Here is a 20,763-nt window from a genome sequence, read left to right as displayed (position 1 = left end):
TTCATCTACTAAGTTTTCTGTACGATATGTATGACTACATTTATTTCACCTACTAAGTTTTCTGTACGGAATGTTTTGACTATATTTATTTTACCTACTAAGTTTTCTGTACGGAATGTTTTGACTATATTTATTTCATCTACTAAGTTTTCTGTACGATATGTATGACTACATTTATTTTACCTACTAAGTTTTCTGTACGGAATGTTTTGATTATATTTATTTCATCTACTAAGTTCTCTGTACGGAATGTTTTGACTATATTTATTTCATCTACTAAGTTTTCTGTACGGAATGTTTTGACTATATTTATTTCATCTACTAAGTTTTCTGTACGATATGTTTTGACTACATTTATTTTACCTACTAAGTTTTCTGTACGGAATGTTTTGACTATATTTATTTCACCTACTAAGTTTTCTGTACGGAATGTTTTGACTACATTTATTTTATCTTCTAAGTTTTCTGTACGATATGTTTTGACTACATTTATTTCACCTACTAAGTTTTCTGTACGGAATGTTTTGACTATATTTATTTCACCTACTAAGTTTTCTGTACGGAATGTTTTGACTACATTTATTTTGTCTACTAAGTTTTCTGTACGATATGTTTTGACTACATTTATTTCACCTACTAAGTTTTCTGTACGAAATGTTTTGACTATATTTATTTCACCTACTAAGTTTTCTGTACGGAATGTTTTGATTACATTTATTTTATCTACTAAGTTTTCTGTACGATATGTTTTGACTACATTTATTTCACCTACTAAGTTTTCTGTACGGAATGTTTTGACTTTATTTATTTCATCTATTAAGTTTTCTGTACGGAATGTTTTGACTACATTTATTTCACCTACTAAGTTTTCTCTACGGAATGTTTTGACTATATTTATTTCATCTACTAAGTTTTCTGTACGATATGTTTTGACTACATTTATTTTACCTACTAAGTTTTCTGTACGGAATGTTTTGACTATATTTATTTCACCTACTAAGTTTTCTGTACGGAATGTTTTGACTACATTTATTTTATCTTCTAAGTTTTCTGTACGATATGTTTTGACTACATTTATTTCACCTACTAAGTTTTCTGTACGGAATGTTTTGACTATATTTATTTCACCTACTAAGTTTTCTGTACGGAATGTTTTGACTACATTTATTTTGTCTACTAAGTTTTCTGTACGATATATTTTGACTACATTTATTTCACCTACTAAGTTTTCTGTACGATATGTTTTGACTACATTTATTTCACCTACTAAGTTTTCTGTACGAAATGTTTTGACTATATTTATTTCACCTACTAAGTTTTCTGTACGGAATGTTTTGATTACATTTATTTTATCTACTAAGTTTTCTGTACGATATGTTTTGACTACATTTATTTCACCTACTAAGTTTTCTGTACGGAATGTTTTGACTTTATTTATTTCATCTATTAAGTTTTCTGTACGGAATGTTTTGACTACATTTATTTCACCTACTAAGTTTTCTCTACGGAATGTTTTGACTGTATTTATTTCATCTACTAAGTTTTCTGTACGATATGTATGACTACATTTATTTCGTCTACTAAGTTTTCTGTACGGAATGTTTTGACTATATTTATTTCATCTACTAAGTTTTCTGTACGATATGTTTTGACTACATTTATTTTACTTACTAAGTTTTCTGTACGGAATGTTTTGACTACATTTATTTTATCTACTAAGTGTTCTGTACGATATGTTTTGACTACATTTATTTCACCTACTAAGTTTTCTGTACGGAATGTTTTGACTATATTTATTTCATCTACTAAGTTTTCTGTACGATATGTTTTGACTACATTTATTTCACCTACTAAGTTTTCTGTACGATATGTTTTGACTACATTTATTTCACCTACTAAGTTTTCTGTACGAAATGTTTTGACTATATTTATTTCACCTACTAAGTTTTCTGTACGGAATGTTTTGATTACATTTATTTTATCTACTAAGTTTTCTGTACGATATGTTTTGACTACATTTATTTCACCTACTAAGTTTTCTGTACGGAATGTTTTGACTTTATTTATTTCATCTATTAAGTTTTCTGTACGGAATGTTTTGACTACATTTATTTCACCTACTAAGTTTTCTCTACGGAATGTTTTGACTGTATTTATTTCATCTACTAAGTTTTCTGTACGATATGTATGACTACATTTATTTCGTCTACTAAGTTTTCTGTACGGAATGTTTTGACTATATTTATTTCATCTACTAAGTTTTCTGTACGATATGTTTTGACTACATTTATTTTACTTACTAAGTTTTCTGTACGGAATGTTTTGACTACATTTATTTTGTCTACTAAGTTTTCTGTACGATATGTTTTGACTACATTTATTTCATCTACTAAGTTTTCTGTACGATATGTTTTGACTATATTTATTTCATCTACTAAATTTTCTGTACGATATGTTTTGACTATATTTATTTCATCTACTAAGTTTTCTGTACGGAATGTTTTGACTATATTTATTTCATCTACTAAGTTTTCTGTACGATATGTTTTGACTACATTTATTTTACCTACTAAGTTTTCTGTACGGAATGTTTTGACTATATTTATTTCACCTACTAAGTTTTCTGTACGGAATGTTTTGACTACATTTATTTTATCTACTAAGTGTTCTGTACGATATGTTTTGACTACATTTATTTCACCTACTAAGTTTTCTGTACGGAATGTTTTGACTATATTTATTTCACCTACTAAGTTTTCTGTACGGAATGTTTTGACTACATTTATTTTATCTACTAAGTTTTCTGTACGATATGTTTTGACTACATTTATTTCACCTACTAAGTTTTCTGTACGGAATGTTTTGACTATATTTATTTCACCTACTAAATTTTCTGTACGGAATGTTTTGACTACATTTATTTTATCTACTAAGTTTTCTGTACGATATGTTTTGACTATATTTATTTCATCTACTAAGTTTTCTGTACGATATGTATGACTACATTTATTTTACCTACTAAGTTTTCTCTACGGAATGTTTTGACTATATTTATTTCATCTACTAAGTTTTCTGTACGAAATGTTTTGACTATATTTATTTCATCTACTAAGTTTTCTGTACGGAGTGTTTTGACTACATTTATTTCATCTACTAAGTTTTCTGTACGGAATGTTTTGACTACATTTATTTTATCTACTAAGTTTTCTGTACGGAATGTTTTGACTATATTTATTTCATCTATAAAAGTTTTCTGTTTAGAATATTTTCACTATAGTGGTTCAGATTATAAACATGGATCAAACAATCACTTCGCATGATTAGTAGTTTATGTGCCTAAATTGTAAGACTGATATTTTATGGTTCGAGTCCTGTTGTCGCAAAAATGTGCTTTTCAGTGGGAAGCTGCGGATACCTTAGAAGAGTGACCGCTAAATCTCACTGTTCGGCCAGCTTAAATACTACTATCTAGCGGTGGATATTGTTGAGTCTTCTATATAGTCCATCAGTTAAAAACTAAGAACAGCCAAGCGCAGATAGCTCTTGTTTAGGTTTGTTTTATTGTTTACTGGGTGATAATTCTGAAACAAACAAAGAAATTCTTCATGATCAAACAAGAGGGTGAATTATTTATAATTTCTTTATTTGTTTTGCATTTAAGCACAAGGTTACATAAAGGGCTATCTGAGATCTGCCCACCCAAAAGTATCGATACCCGATTTCTGGTAGAATAAGTCCGCAGACATACCACTGTGCCACTGAAGGGGGAAGGGAGTTATTCATTGTTTTAATTGTGAAAATGAATTTTTTTTGGATGCATTATTGCATATAAACTGTATCTTCTTTAATTTTGTATAATGTAGATACATTGACAATTTTACGGTTTTGTATTTTTTTTTCCTCTATCGAAAACACAAGAAATTATATTTATTAAACAGACTTCAATAATTCAGATCACATTTTAGTTTCTAAAAATAGCAAATAACTTGATTATTCAAAAGGTTAGTATTAGGTTAAAGACGTATTCTGGTGCCCCCAAAACTGGTCTGCATCAGAGAAGCGAAATGACAAAAGAAAGATTAACTATTATTTAAAACCTTTATTAAAATATATTGTTGAAGAAAACACCAAAGAAGCGAATTAATTTATTCTGTGACATATACTAAATGGATATAAAATTATTTGATTCTTATAAACTGTATAAGTTTAACGTGCTAACCAAATAAACAACCACATGACAAAGAACAAAACGAAAACCTTATCACGGGAAGTCAAGTTATATCCACGATATCATGTACTTGCTAGTTTTGTAGCAACAGTCTGTGAATCGGAATCGAAAATCGATAATCCAGAATACTGCTAAATACGACTTGTTAGAACACTTAGTGCAAGACTACAGTGGTGATGCTTGTGTGTTGGTAACGTTCTAGCTCAACCGTTAGATTCTTCTTGAGGAATTTTAGATTAAAAAAATATTTCTATATTTTCGTTGGTAATGACGAAAGAGTATTTAGATAAACTATTCCAAGGTGGTTTAAAGGCAGCCAATTTGCATTTTTTGAATTTCCCACAAAGCTACTGGAGCGTTATCTTCGCTAGCCGTTCCTAATTTAACAGTGTAAGACCAGAGGGAAGGCAACTAGTAATCGCCATCCACCGCCAACACTTGGGCTACTCTTTTACCAACGAATAGTGGGATTGACCGTCACATTATAACGCCCCCAAGGCTGAAAGGGCGAGCATGTTTCGCGCGACGGGGATGCGAACCCGCGACCCTCAGATTACGAGTCGCACGCCTTAACACGCTTGGCCATGTCGGGCCTAAAATGCAGTAAATATATTATTCGTGTTAAATTATAACAAAAACGAATACTTTCTATAAACAATTATCAGAAAGCAGAGCGCAATGACCATTGGATTTATTTTATGGATTTCGACATTTCTATTCAAACAAGACATCTAAGCATCTCATTTTGTTGAAATATTGTAAGTAATTTCACTAGACTAGAAAGTAAATAGGTAGTTCTTCCATATGTAAACACATCTAGCTTAGAGAACAGACATACACATACACTGCTGGCCAATAAACATAAAGAACAAGTATGCATTTTACGTTGTTAGACTCAACCACTTATTTGAGTAGAGCTTCGAAGGATAAAAATAAGAAAAGGGAAAATAAAAAAAACTTTTTTAGCATTTAATAGGGAAAATGTGAACACTATGAAATTAGTCTAAATACTAGCTGGTCAAAAGTTTAAGACCATACTGAAACGAAGCGTTAATCGGTAAACACATAAAGAAATTTAGTCATTTGTGTTCAAGCATTAGCGTTGTCAACATTTTTCATTGACATCTCCTGTGTTACATTGGGTAAAAACATGGCAAAGGCTAAAATGTTGACAGAGTTTGACCGTGACAGAATTGTTGAGCTGCAAAAGCAAGGTCTCTCTCAACATGCCACCGCTGGTGAGATTGGGCGTAGTAAAACTGCTGTTGCAAATTTCTTAAAAGATCCTGAGGGATACGGAACGAGAATTTTAAGTGGTCAGCCCAAGAAACTTTCGCCGGCGTTGAGCAAGAGGATTCAACGTGTTGTCCGGCAAGACACCAGTCTATCGTCGAACCAGATTAAGGCCCTTACGGAAGCAAAATGCAGGTCAAGAAAAATAAAACGGCATTTACGAGAAAAAGGTTTAAAAACCGTAAACGTCTTTAAAGGCCACGCCTCCTTCCACACCACGAAACAGCTCAGTTAAACTTTTCTGAGAAGCACCAAACATGGGACGTAGAAAAGTGGAAGAAGATTTTGTTCTCTTATGAGAAAAAATTAACCTGGATGGTCCAGATGACTTCCAACGTTACCTCCACTGTGTCGTGTAGAAGGTTCCACCATGATCTGGGGTGTTTTCTCCTTCCATGGAACAATGGAGCTTCAGGTTATACAGGGACGACAAACAGCAGCTGGCTACATCAACTTGTTGGAGAGAACATCCTTATTGACTGAAGGCCCTAGCTTGTGTATAAATGACTGAATTTTTCAGCAGGACAACGCTGCAATCCACAATGCCCGCAGAAGAAAGGACTTTTTTCATGGTGAATAAGCTGATTCTTTTGGACCATTTAGCGTGTTCGCCCGACCTGAATCCCATTGAAAATTTTTAGGGGTGGATGGCAAGGTAAGTCTATAGAAATGGACGTCAATTCCAAACAGTGCATGATCTTCGTGAAACCATCTTCACTACTTGGAATAACATTCCAGCCAGCCTTCTGCAAACGCTTATATCGACCATGCCAAAGCAAATGTTTGCAGTTATTCGCAATAACGGCCATGCAACTCACTTCCGAGACCTCTTGTTGGGCATTTCCTACCCTGTTTAGGACTTCTTTTTTGTATGGTCTTAAACTTTTGACCAGCTAGTATTTAGACTAATTTCATAGTGTTCACATTTTCCCTATTAAATGCTTAGAAAGTTTATTTTCATTTTCCCTCTTCTTATTTTCATCTTTCAAAGCTCTACTCAAATAAGTGGTTGAGTCTAACAATGCAAAATGCATATTTTTTTCTTTATGTTCGTTGGTCTTAAGATTTTGGCTAGCAGTGTATTTTATATATGTGTGTGTGTATGTAGGTTTAATGTTGACTTTTATTTTGACGTTTTAATGTTGACGTTCTCTGAATTCTCCGCAATTTAAATGCTAATATAAGAAATAAAAAAAAGTTGAACCTGAACGGAAACTTATGTTAGGTAAGAGATCCTAAGGGCGGAGCTTTTCGAACTGAATAAAGTAACTGGCTCTTTGGTAAAGCACTCACAAATGTAAGTGTGAAACGTGTTCGTCCCTAATTTAGCAGTGTAAGACTAGAGGGAAGGCAGCTAGTTATCATCACTCACTGAAACTCTTGGGCTACTCTTTTACCAATGAATAGTGGGATATACCTTCACATTATAGCGCCCCAAAGGGATGACGGGGTGAGCATGTTTGGTGCGACGGGGATTCGAACCCGCAACCCTCAGATTACGAGTCAACTGCTAAGCATTGAGCGAAGGTTATTATGAAACGGAGTTAAGCCTATTTCTCTATATATATAATCTATCTTTTACGTCATCATCCTCCAGAAAAAAAAATGTTTTTTTTTCTACTTATTCGGACACGTTATCAATTAACCTTTGTTACAAAATAAATGACTAGCCTTAGAATGAATTCTCTACACAAGATATATGTAAATAACTTTAATGACATCACAGTTAATTCTATAGATCATATAATTCTATATATAGATCATACATTAATGACTGCTGTGTCTTTATTGTGACACCTCAACAGAATTAATGGTGACTCATTCTGACATATATTTTTTTATGTGTTTCTTTGCTAGTCATCGTAATGTGTGCCTCCCCGTCCTCAATTCGTCAGATTCTGTTGGCTTCTGAAGAACTGGGAATGCAAGAGACCGGCGAGTTTGTTTTCTTCAACGTTCAGCTCTTCACAAGGTATAATCCGCCATCTTGTTTCTGACATTTTGAGCCCACTACTGAAAAATAATCGGAAAACCAGTGAAATTGTTCAACGTTATTTATGTGTAGAAACTATAAAATATAAACATAATGAAAACACATTTTCTTAGTATAACGTAAAATGGCGGAACATGAAAAAGTCTCTGTAGTTTCGATAGATTATTTAGTTAAAACAACTAGGTTACAAACTATAGCGTGTTAATGGTTTAATATGTCCTATTAACATAGGCATTTTTTTTTTCAGATAGGACTCGTATCATGTTCGTATATGTCTATTAGATTAGGATCAGATATTTGTGTTCAAAGCTGTAAAATCCGATATATAAAGCTAACATGATTACTTATTATAAATTCCACTGTTTATATAACAGAAAAGTAACTCTGTGAAGCCAAGGGATAAGAAACGCTTATCCCTCCCAGTTCGTCCATCTCATTGTTGCGTTTCGGTTTCAGCTCAAACTCGTCTTATCTTTCACTCTTTTAAATGTTGAATGTTTGAAACATCTTATCGTGATCGGCTAGAAAAGTACTGTTTTTCTTTTCATTTTTTAAAATTGAACAAAGTTATTTCTAAAATAAACATATTTCTGTCAGTTAGTTCTTACAATTTGGACAAAGTAATAGAATAAATAAAATGTCTTGTGACAAGTTGATCACAATTAATTACATTTTGATTATTTCTCATATTAAATTTTTTAACAGTTTTATCAGATTGACGCTTGTTATAAAATACAAGTCTTTCAACTGATCACTGACATAATATGATTGCTTAAAGGAAGTAATATTAAACACCGTTCAATAATTTGCTGGTTTAGCACACTTACTGCTCTTACCAACAGTTTACAATAAAACATTATACAAGGTTATTCCCAATTTAGAACAAAAGTATTTATTGAAATAATTCATTTTTGACTTTTAACAATATTGTAATATGTTTTCGTCGTCCGCCTTCAGAAACTACAAACCATAATTGTTGGTGAATAAAGCGAGTTCGGGTTACCGTCTTTGTTGAAAGATATTGGATGTTTTACCTTCAAGATAATATTTTATGCGCCCCCTAGTGGCTCAGCGGTATGTCTGCGGACTTACAAAGCTAAAAATCGGGTTTCGATACCCGTGGTGGGCAGAGCACAGATAGCCCATTGTGTAGCTTTGTGCTTAATTCAAAACAACAGCAAAAATCACTTTTCTGCACCTAAAACCTTAGATTTCAAACAACCATCGAATAATATATTTGAAATAATTTTGGGTGGTGTCCTATCTTTCAGTGGATATCAACAGGTTATAGGTGATATTTAGAACCTGGCATGTTGACCAATCGTTTTTCGTGGGACAGCAACCACACACGCAATAGTGTCATTTAGAAAAATTCTCCATGTTTTTAACACAATATTTAACACCAGTTTCCCAGTCAAGAAGAAATCATTTAAACTATTAAATTTAACTTTAATCTCTTTTAAAAACTACTGTTTATTCTTTCTGGCCATACATACAGATGATTATCTTGTTTTAACGTCATTTTGCGATTGCGACTAAAGCAGGTTTAATCCTCTAAAGCGAATTAATATCTTGCTGTAGCTTTAAAACCCCAGCGATTCCTTCAGCACTAGAAGATTACAAGAGTTAATATCCAATCCGGTTAACGAGAGTTTAGAGAGTTATGTTTCAAGATTGAACGTCCTGAAAGGTCATTGGAGCTATCATGAACTTATATCTTGTTTCTAACCGTACAACGCTGTACAATGAAATATAGGATTGAACATGCCAACAAGGAATAGTAAGTTAGATAGCAGTACAGTTTTAACGTGTAAGTTCACGTTGGGCTGTCCAGCTCGGTCCATCGTGAGCAATCTAATTAAGAATTTCATCATCGCAATTTTGTAAACTTACCTCAGACCCTCTGGGTGACCAGTAATATGTGTATCGTTTTTCAAATAATGGTAAGAAAATAGTTAGAACATTTAAACGTGGTTACTACATAGCTGCAAATATAGAACATTTAAACGTGGTTACTACATAGCTACAAATGTAGAACATTTAAACGTGGTTACTACATAGCTACAAATATAGAACATTTAAACGTGGTTACTACATAGCTACAAATATAGAACATTTAAACGTGGTTACTACATAGCTGCAAATATAGAACATTTAAACGTGGTTACTACATAGCTACAAATATAGAACATTTAAACGTGGTTACGATATAGCTGCAAATATAGAACATTTAAACGTGGTTACTACATAGCTACAAATATGGAACATTTAAACGTGGTTACTACATAGCTACAAATATAGAACATTTAAACGTGGTTACTACATAGCTACAAATATAGAACATTTAAACGTGGTTACTACATAGCTACAAATATAGAACATTTAAACGTGGTTACTACATAGCTACAAATATGTTTATTACCTAAAATGGGGAAGTTTGAGATATTTTATCCCTTTTCATTAATATTTTCATATATTTTAAATTGATAATTAAAGGTATGCTGTGCACACAGTTTTGCTGTTCAAGTCTTTCAGTGTATCAAGATGACGCGCAATAAATGAACTATGATAGTACATTTTAAACAGAACTTCTAAAGTTGATTGTTTTCGTAGAAGATGTAGTTTCTGTCATATTGAAAACCCAGACACTACTGTCGTGATTTTTAGTAAAATTACCCAGAAAAAAATAATATTAAAACTATAAATCAACATTTTTTTCATTCATTCAAAATGTTAATAATAGGGCAAACTACGTGTTTCAACAAAAATACTGTTTATTTGTTTGTCTTTTCTTTTGAAACCCAAAGATACGCAATAGGCTACTTGAACTATGCCTATCCCCATAGTGGGGAATTGGGACTCGATGTTTAGTATTATGAGTCTGTAAGTTTACCACTGAGCCACTAGAAGCACACAAGAAAAGTGAAGACTAAACAGTCCTCTCTACTAGAAACCGAATACCAAGAGAAGTAAATATACACAGACTTGGGCATTGCGAAAACGACTTTTAGTTTTTTAGATGTTTTTAATACTATGTTAAGATAAATCAATGCATTCTTTTTGTTATAGATTTTGTTTCATAACAATACATGCTCTGGGTTATACCACTTTATTGAATTATATAAGCTATTTACTTACCAAATCTGGATATAAATAGGTAACTTGCTTTTATCAGAAGTTAATGATTATCAGATATAAAAGACTGTTTAATATAGGTGGTATTATTAATTAATTTATTTTGTGCATGTTATTCGCTGATGTTGAGGCTATCGAAGGTTGTGTTTGCAATCCATTGATTTCGAGGCTATGGATATTTCTAGAAGGCCGAAGTGATGTAAACTTACTAACAGCTGGGACCAGACGAGCAACAAGAGAAAGAGAGTGAAAAGTAAAGTCATGGAAAAGCGAAGTCTCGTGAGAGAAAAGTTAGAAAACGCAAAATTAACCATCGTGGGAGTGAATGGCTTAACGGTTGATACGTTAGGGTGAGATTAACAGTTTAAAAGAGGCAAGGGAATAATTTATCTTATAAATGGATGTTCTAAACTAATTAAACCCGTCTATGTGGACTTCAACAAAAGACAGACGATTATTGGAAATACAAAAAAAATAAAAAATAAAAAGAGCAGACGATTTTTGAAGTACAGAACACCACAAGGGTAACTCAACGAATATTATGTATTATTTAAAAAATAAATGGATAACATGCTGTTTGCCTCAAACAAGTCACAGCTGCCCATTGTATAAGAAATCTTAGTCCGACAGACTCATATCTTTACATTACTATACATCTAAGAAAAGTAGTTTTGACATTAATGATGAATTTAAGTAAGAAATATTCAATGAGCTCTGGAATTGTTGAAAGGCTGCGTCGGACATATTTTTCGATACTCTTCTTAGCTTTTGCTCAGAAGTTTTTAGTGATATAGTTTATTGGTCGGTAGACGATGAAATATAGAAATGTTAATACGAATTAACAATGGAATGTACCAGATAACACCCAGCCACTTAGCACGTCAGTCACTTGTCTTGAACATGGTAATTTATGTGACGCAATAATCAATAAAACGTAAACTATGGAACTATTAGCCTAATGTTGCACTTACTAAGTCAGAATTTCGTTTGTTCACAGGAATTATAATACTGATTAATCGATTAAACAAGTTTCGCATCCAAGTATCATGCAGTCAATATATATATATATATTAAAAGGGAAGTTACAACCAGAGAAAGAGATAACGCAGCGTTGCTAGTTGTTGATGTAGTCTGTATAGAATTGACTCTGAAGTCTAGGCATTAGAACATATTGAAAGTAAACTTGAGCAATATTAGTTTAGAGACGTAAACTCTGTGGTCGTCGAAAATAGTAATAGCATAGTCGTAACTGAATGAACTGAAGGTATCCTTTTAGCTTTGTGTAAACAAAGACTCGCTGATGCGGTATCGTGAAGGTGTTTGGTTTAGGAAACGAGAAAAATATTTAGTGAGAAGTGAGTAGTGTTCACGACATTCCCAATATCTGACCATTGTGGCGACAAGTGAATAGGTTAATACCTGCTCTCTGTTAGATGACATTTTCCTACAACCTTACGATTCCAGACGTCATGTTTCTCTTCAGGTAACGACTGAAACTGATAAGGTTGAAGAAACAGCCCTTCTCTCATGCTCAAACCCAGCATGACCAGGTGGTTAAGGCGCTTGACTCGTAATCTGAGGGTCACGGGTTCGAATCCCCGTCACAGCAAATATGTTCGCCCTTTCAGCCGTGGGGGCGTTATAATGTGACAGTCAATCCCACTATTCGTTGGTAAGAGTAGCCCAAGAATTGTAAAATTATGTACGACTAACGCTGATAGCCATCGTGTTGCTTTGTGTATAATTCAAAACAAACCAAACCACTTTCCAAGTGTGTCAGAGGCTCGATCTTTCTTGAAGCAAAATTTTGACTATAATTGGATTAATCATAGAGGATTATGCGTGAGATTTTATACGTAAATACTCTTTTTATCTGCTAATTTTTTCCGCCAATGAACGCATTAAACCAACCAAGTTATTTTGCTATCACAAAAACAAACAGTTTAAAGTCATACCTAGGCCATCACTTCAGTTTTTTTGTTTATTTATCCACTGATATTGGTGATCTTTTCCTGAGTTTTATTTGCAAAATTTTAGGTTCGTATGAAATTAACACTTGAAAATCCCACGTGATTGATTTCAGGTCTTATTAAGTCAATGACCAAGCTTTTGAAAAAAAAATATACATAAGCTGTATTCATCATAAACTAGAGTCCCTTTCCGTTCATGGCCGGGCATTACTAGCTGCCTTCCCTCTAGTCTTACACTGTCAAATTAGGGATGGCTTGCACAGATAGCCGTCGAGTAGCTTTGTGCGAAATAAAAACAAACAAACAAACAAACGCTTCACCTAGAAAAGTTTAATTAATTAATTATAGATAACTAACTGTTCAAAATAATATATATACTTACATTTATGATAGAACTAACAACAACCTGACAAAGGATCCTTTTTTCATTAAATGAATCGAGTACAGTTCCTGCAAACTGTTTGACTGGAATAACAGCCAATCATAAACACATATTTGGTAAGATGACTTTAAATAGCAAACTGCTAGTCAGGAGTTAAGTTTCTTAATTAGACGTAAATTTCTCGTCTGAGTAATTTGATTTAAGTACAACTTAATAGGCCTAGTTTGCAAGTGTTTTCTTCCACGTACATTTTACAGATCTCTGTTTTTCCGATGTAATTTATCTTTCGACTTGATTTATTAAAGTGTATTGAGGACTATTAATGACTCGGAAGACTACTCCTATATTTAAATAATTTTAGTCATAAAAAATATTCAAAAGAATAGGTTTTAATCTTTTACACTAGATGGCGCCGCAAACTACTATTCTTTTCTTTTTTAAGTTAGCACTGATGTTATGGTAAACTTCAGTTTTCACATACAACATGTCATCACAGGCGAAGCAATTTCAAATTACCAAAATCATTTTAAATCAATTATTACTTTACATGAACCAATTCTGCGTTTCGAAACCCTAACAACTTTGTCTTGTAGTTTATGTGATCTAAATTATTGACCCCAAAAGTTAATCGGTTTGTTTCTTTTTGAATTTAGCACAAAGCTACACAAAGGCTATCTGCGCTAGTCGTTCCTAATTTTGCAGTGTACGACTAGAGGGAAGGCAGTTAGTCATCACTAACCACCGCCAACTCTTGGGCTACTCTTTTACCAACGAATAGTGGGATTGACCGTATCATTATAACGCCCCCACGGCTGAAAGGGCGAGCATGTTCGGTGGGACGGAAATTCAAACCCGCGATCCTCAGATTACGAGTCGAATGCCTTAACTCACGTGGCCATGCCGGGCCAAAGTTGGTCGTCAGGGGTAAGTTGGTAGAATTCCAACACTAAACTTTTTTTAGTCCAGTTCACCTCGGTGGACAGATAGCAAACAGGTTATTATGTAGTCTTGCGTCAAAGGAACAAACAGTATTTCACAAAACCCTAACGTCTTGATTTGAATTTACATATATATATATATTTTTACATAAAATAGCTGGCAATAAATTTTAACACAGAAAAACGAAGTCTGAGACACATTTGTCATGCTGAGATAAAGACACACTTGTCATGCTGAGATGTTTCTAAAATATGAAAATTATTACAAAGAGACATGACAGTGATCGAGTGTTGCTGTCTAAAAGGATTCGGTACTTTATATTTGTGATAGTTTTAAACTGAGAAGTAGACATAGGGAAAGCGTGGCACGTGACAACACACAAAATTTTAACTTCGTCTCGTATGTTGTTCTATAATTTTTCTTGTCCCACATTTATATCGAAAGTTTTAAATAAAAGATATTCACATACGTATGTTAGACGTAATACTAGCCTTCCGCGTGTACAGTGGTAAGTATAAGGATTTACAACGCTACAATCAGGGGTTCGATTTCTCTCGCTAGACAGAGCAGATAGCCCGATGTGGCTTTGCTGTAAGAAAAACACACATACACACATAACACCATTTATATGAAACACCTTTAATAAAAAAAAATATTTTTATTTTTTGTTTCTGAAATATAATCGTTATTTCAAATTATTTATTCCAATCTACGCTTAATATTTACTTACGTTCGTTGCTACTCAACCAGTGCTAACAAAATGATTTATCTTATTGTGGAGTCGACATTTACCCGAGTTGTTTGTTTTATCACGATACTTTAGAATACCTTGTTATAGTCTGTAGCACACTTTACCATTTATAGATCTAGCTACTACAAAACACAACACTTTCGAATGCCATTTGTAGTTTGTGTTAACCTGTTGCATACTTTACCATCTATAGATTTAGCTACTACAAAACACAACACTTTCGAATGCCATTTGTAGTTTGTGTTAACCTGTTGCATACTTTACCATTTATAGATTTAGCTACAACAGAAAAAAAGATTCCAACAGTTGTTGCTTATCGAAATTACGTTCGAAGATTTATTCCAAATGACGTACTCATTCCATCGTGTGATAAAAAGAACATGCCACTACCGCCACCAGGGTAAACAATTTCCGGAAGTTAATTTCCTAACATGGGTGATCGATACCATAGGATGCTGATATTTCAAAGTTAGTCCTAAAGAGAGGTTATCGATTATTATGGTAGCAGTTATCAAACTGTGGTCTTCGAGTTCCTTCCAGGTCTTCCGTGGGAAGACTGAATAATTATAGAAAGAGACCAGAAATATAGTGCATGAATATCGTGTTATTCCGCAGAGACACAAACACACGCTCAAAAGTGAGAGAGAGAAAAAAGGTAGTACGCGAAAAAAACAAAGTTTCATAAACTACTGAGTTAATTAAGGCTTATGTTCTGTACTACAGGGTCATAAATCAATGTTAACCCTCAACTGGTAGGGCGGGGGCAGAATGATCTACGCCCGTTTTTTTCAAGTGGATATTCCACCTCGGTTAGTGCTGCACTCTAGTGGATATTTTCTGTACTATATTCTTAACCACTTCTTGAGTTGAGCATAGCGGATGTGCTGTTGCAGTCTTATTGTTGTAATCATTCGTTTGTTGTATCTGGGTCATTTTGACCTCATAGTGTCATGAAGATAATGCTTTTTTAAGTATTTTGCACCTATGATATAAATATTTTACATTACCAATTGACGTGGAGGTCTGGTTGAATTTGACCAGCACACAGGTATGAATTTGTAAACATAAATATTTCGCGCAAGAATCAAAGATGCCACGTGTGATTTACATCTACATTACTGTCTTGTTGATTTTGGGAAAACAGCAAACCAAATGATGGAATTCAAGTCAGAAAATCGCCCTAAGGGCAAATAGGTTTCCGTGACGTAAAGATATATGTTGTCATTTTTACGCTTTTCTTGTTGCTAAATCCAACCTGCTGACATAAAACGTTACTGGCATGTCATGATAACGTTACGAGTGCTCTCCAAATAGTTTTGTTTTAACCATGTTCAATACTAAACAACATTTTCTCTGTTTTTCTCCACGTTACAAGGAATCAGGAAAAACGAAACAGAAAGTTTTGAAACGGTCCGGCATGGCCAGGCGGTTAAGGCACTCGACTCGTACTTCGAGGGTCGCGCGTTCGAATCCCCGTTATACCAAATATGTTCGCCCTTTCAGTGGTGGAGGCATTATAATGTGACGGTTAATCCCACTATTCGTTGGTAAAAGAATAGCCCATGAGTTTGCGGTGGTTGGTTATGACTAGCTACTTTCCCTCTAGTCTTACACTGCTAAATTAGAGACGGCTAGCACAGATAGCCCTCGTGTAGCTTTGCGTGAAATATAAAAGTAAAGGAATAAAATTAATCATTCAGATTAAGGAGTAATCTCCACTTTAAATAGGTTTTTAAAATGATGTTTAAATATTATAACTCTGAATAAATTTGTATTCTAATCTTTTAATTTTTTTAAAACTAAAAGCAACGTGTTCCAAGGGTTTCTCAGGTGGACATCTAATTCACTAAGCAACTTTAAGATTCGTTTGTTTGTTTTTGAATTTCGCGCAAAGCTACTCGAGGACTATCTGTGCTAGCCGTCCCTAATTTAGTAGTGTAAGACTAGAGGGAAGGCAGCTAGTCATCACCACCCACCGCCAACTTTTGGGCTACTCTTTTACCAACGAAAAGTGGGATTGATCGTCACATTATAACGCCCCCACGGCTGGGAGGGCGAGCATGTTTAGCGCGACTCGGATGCGAACCTGCGACCCTCAGATTCCGAGCGCATGCCTTATCGCGCTCGGCCATGCCAGGCCTCTTTAAGATTCAATTTTCAGAATGTCACCAGCAAGCCTTCTTTAGAAAATAAGGATTCAGCCCTGTTTATCGCTTTTAAAAACAGCTCATTTTGTACAAAAGTTAATTTTAGAAAGCCAATTTCCATTAAGGAATTGTTAAGGTCTTATCTACCTATGTTTGGTGCGACAGGGATTCGAAACCGCGACCCTTAGATTACGAGTCGAACGCCTTAACCCACCTGGCCATGCCGAGCCTTAAGAGACCTAAAACATAATGTCTAAAATCTACGACCCGGCATGGGCAGGTGGTTAAGGCACTCGACTTGTAATCCGAGGGTCGCGTGTTCGAATCCCCGTCACACCAAACCTGTTCACCCTGGGGGTTTATAATGTGACGGACAATCGCACTATTCGTTGATAAAAGAGTAGCCTAAGAGTTGGTAGTGGGTGGTGATGACTAGCTGCCTTCCTTCTAGTCTTACACTGCTAAATTAGGGACGGCTAGCGCAGATAGCCCTTGTTTAGTTTTGCGCGAAATTTAAAACAAACAAACAAACAAATAAACAAACTGAATATTATTCGTCGGGATATAAAATTGCAGCAGGGTAACGGTGGCGAAAGCAACTCTTAAGATAAACCCAAAGTGTTTAATTGGACTGAGGTCAAGTAACAATTCATTTGGTCATTGATATGCTACCAGACCAGTTTCTTAGAGTATTAGTGCGCGCGCAGAGTTGCTGCGATACATATGTCTAAAATATTCTTTCCCAAACAAATTAGTGTTGCAGCATTATGAGGTAGAGAGGATTATTAATAAGATTCAGTCCCCTTTTTTGTATCCCACACAATTACACCATTTTTTGTATTTTACATCACAGGAATAATAGAAGTAATATAATGCCTAAAGTGTTTTTCTTTCATGTTTTTATTCTACTGTTCTTCCAGTTTCTTATTTGCGACTAGTTGCTTTCCTGACATCTCTGAAGCTATGTTTTAGTGTTTTCACATGGGATAAGGTGTTTGTCCATTCGTTGTCAGCTGCTATATGACAGTTATCATGTTTATAGTGTGATATACCTTGGGCAGTCGAATTTCTGATCTGATGGATGAATGTGTAAGCTTAGTTACGGTTCAACGTGTGTTACACATTCAAAGTCACACCATCATCCCTGCCACTCGTCTTTTGGTTGAGGCACATTCTTACACTGATAGCAGATATTTTCTGTTCGATTGCCAGTTTGAACAAACTGATAAAAAATGTTGTTTTTTTTTCCACTGTAAACTGCTTTAGAAAACAAAGTTAACTCTTTGTCAGTTGTCTCTCTTGCAGACTAATCATAACTGCTTGTTTCAGCTTAAAGACACACGATTGTCTGTCTGGGCTCTTTTGTTCACTAGGTATCTTACCCATAATTCTAGCGTTGTAAGTCCGTAAACTTAGTACTGACCCACCAGGACACAAACATAATAGGACCATATCTTTGTACATCACGTGGTCACTGTATTTCGAATACTTGAAGGTATCAAGTGTTCTACAAAAAAGTTGTGAGTCTTAAATGTGTGATAGGTGTGAGAAATACCTAATTTTCGTTCCGTCATTAACACCAATGGTGACGTCACTTTCTGACATAAAGTAATTAAGACTGTAAGTTTCAAGTGTTTAACTCGAAGTCCAGTATTATTTTTACATTAACGTTTCAAGACAACATCATACAAGAAACAGTATTCCATTTGTTTATTTATTGACTTTAAAATTTTCCAGCGAAACTAGTTATGGTTACCCTTACTTTTGAAGTAACAGACCAGAAGGAAGGCAACTAGTCAATAGAACTCTCTAAACAGTTCTTGGTATATATTCTTATTTCACCAAACAGTGAAATTTGGCTGTCACATTTATAACTCACCCGTGGCTTCAAATTGTGGATCACGTTTAAGCATCAATGGGACACAAACCATCAGTTCTCTAATCCACAGACCGAACACGTTAATCACTAGTGAAAGCCCAGTCAAAATGTCATCTTCACACACGATGTTAGCCCTTACATACCGTTTAGAAATTTCAAGAGTTTCGTGTTTTATTCTTTAATTATTTGCATGAAATGCTAATATAATTATCGGATACACTTTAGAAAATTGAAAAAATTAAAATGCTGCAAACGAAGTTAAATCTAATTAATATAATTAATTAGTGAAGCCGCTGTGAAACTGGTTGTGAGAAAACGGAATATTAGAACGTGGTTATCCGTAAGCGCAACTCAGTTTCAAAAAATAAACACTAAACCTTATTTCTCTGATCGTGTTCGCTAATATTGTAATAGAAGATTATCTTCTTTAAAACTCCGAAGCAACATGGTTGGGCTTTGACTTTTAGTAGGTTAGAAACTTAGCACGGATTTGTTTATTTGATCTTTGATAGTTTATATCCAATACTGATAATGTATTATCTCATAATCAAACCGCAATGAACTGACGAGTCCTGGAGGGTCTTCGTAATATTGATTTTAAGCCTAATAATTAATTCAATATTGAGATAACTAAAACTCAAAACACGGTAATTTTGTTCTGTGTTTGAACAAAAGCTTATTAAACTAACGAGCAACTTTCGAACACGGCTTCGAAACACGAGCTGCAGCAGGAAATTGAAGTGTTGCCATGCTAACTGTAACGACACGTGACTGTTCCCTTCTCCAGATATACAGGTTAATGGAGGAGACTCTAATTAACGATTTCGATTATCTCTGGAACAATTCTTAAGTACAGGCTGACAGATGGTAAATATAGGTTGTTAAACATTGGCAGATAGGTTACGTTTATTCAAGCATCTTGTCCACGCTTATATTCAGGTTAATAACTTACTTTCCCTACCGAATTTGAGTAGAATTTTCTATCTTTTCTCAACTGTTCTTTCATTGATTTTGTCATTTAGTGCGAGTTTGTTGGCGGGAATTTTACCAACTACAATAAAGTTGAATATAAATCTGGTAGTTTCTGCAGTCCAAGCCTAGAATACGTTTAGTAGGGATTTTGACGTCATATGTAAGTACTAAATAACTACAGTAAAGTTTACCATTGTTAAAACTTCAAAGTTAACTGTTGAATTTCTGTGTTGTACGTTAAGCACAGTTCATTGTTCCAGATGTTTTGCTAACGAGAGTGTCTTTGTCGAAATACAGATGTTTAAATAGTTGTAAAAAAGTCGGGTAACAGAATTATATATTATCTAGTTATGTGCATCATTAGAGGAACGTTGCAGGAACTGTCTCAGCTGGTATAAATGTGTATCACTAGAGGAACGTTACAGGAACTGTCTCAGCTGGTATAAATGTGTATCAGTAGAGGAACGTTGGACGAACTGTCTCAGCTGGTAGAAATGTGTATCATTAGAGGAACGTTACAGGAACTGTCTCAGCTGGTATAAATGTGTATCACTAGAGGAACGTTACAGGAACTGTCTCAGCTGGTATAAATGTGTATCAGTAGAGGAACGTTGGACGAACTGTCTCAGCTGGTAGAAATGTGTATCATTAGAGGAACGTTACAGGAACTGTCTCAGCTGGTATAAATGTGTATCACTAGAGGAACGTTACAGGAACTGTCTCAGCTGGTATAAATGTGTATCAGTAGAGGAACGTTGGACGAACTGTCTCAGCTGGTAGAAATGTGTATCATTAGAGGAACGTTACAGGAACTGTCTCAGCTGGTATAAATGTGTATCACTAGAGGAACGTTACAGGAACTGTCTCAGCTGGTATAAATGTGTATTAGTAGAGGAACGTTACAGGAACTGTCTCAGCTGGTATAAATGTGTATTAGTAGAGGAACGTTACAGGAACTGTCTCAGCTGGTAGAAATGTGTATCATTAGAGGAACGTTACAGGAACAGTCTCAGCTGGTAGAAATGTGTATCATTAGAGGAACGTTACAGGAACTGTCTCAGCTGGTAGAAATGT

At 34.6% G+C, this 20,763-nt stretch overlaps 1 protein-coding gene across 1 annotated transcript in view; it reads left to right on the top strand.

Moving 5' to 3' along the window:
- LOC143224824 (atrial natriuretic peptide receptor 1-like) overlaps positions 1-20,763 on the top strand; it is a 167,780-nt gene that overhangs the window by 46,273 nt on the left and 100,744 nt on the right. Inside the window, exon 2 of the mRNA XM_076453166.1 lies at positions 7,379-7,493. Coding sequence (XP_076309281.1) covers positions 7,379-7,493 — 115 coding nt within the window. The remainder of the gene's footprint in view (positions 1-7,378; positions 7,494-20,763) is intronic.

This window comes from Tachypleus tridentatus, chromosome 9 (genome assembly GCF_004210375.1).
Source record: "Tachypleus tridentatus isolate NWPU-2018 chromosome 9, ASM421037v1, whole genome shotgun sequence".
Lineage (NCBI taxonomy): Eukaryota > Metazoa > Arthropoda > Merostomata > Xiphosura > Limulidae > Tachypleus > Tachypleus tridentatus.
This window is presented reverse-complemented; position numbering and strand designations above follow the sequence as displayed.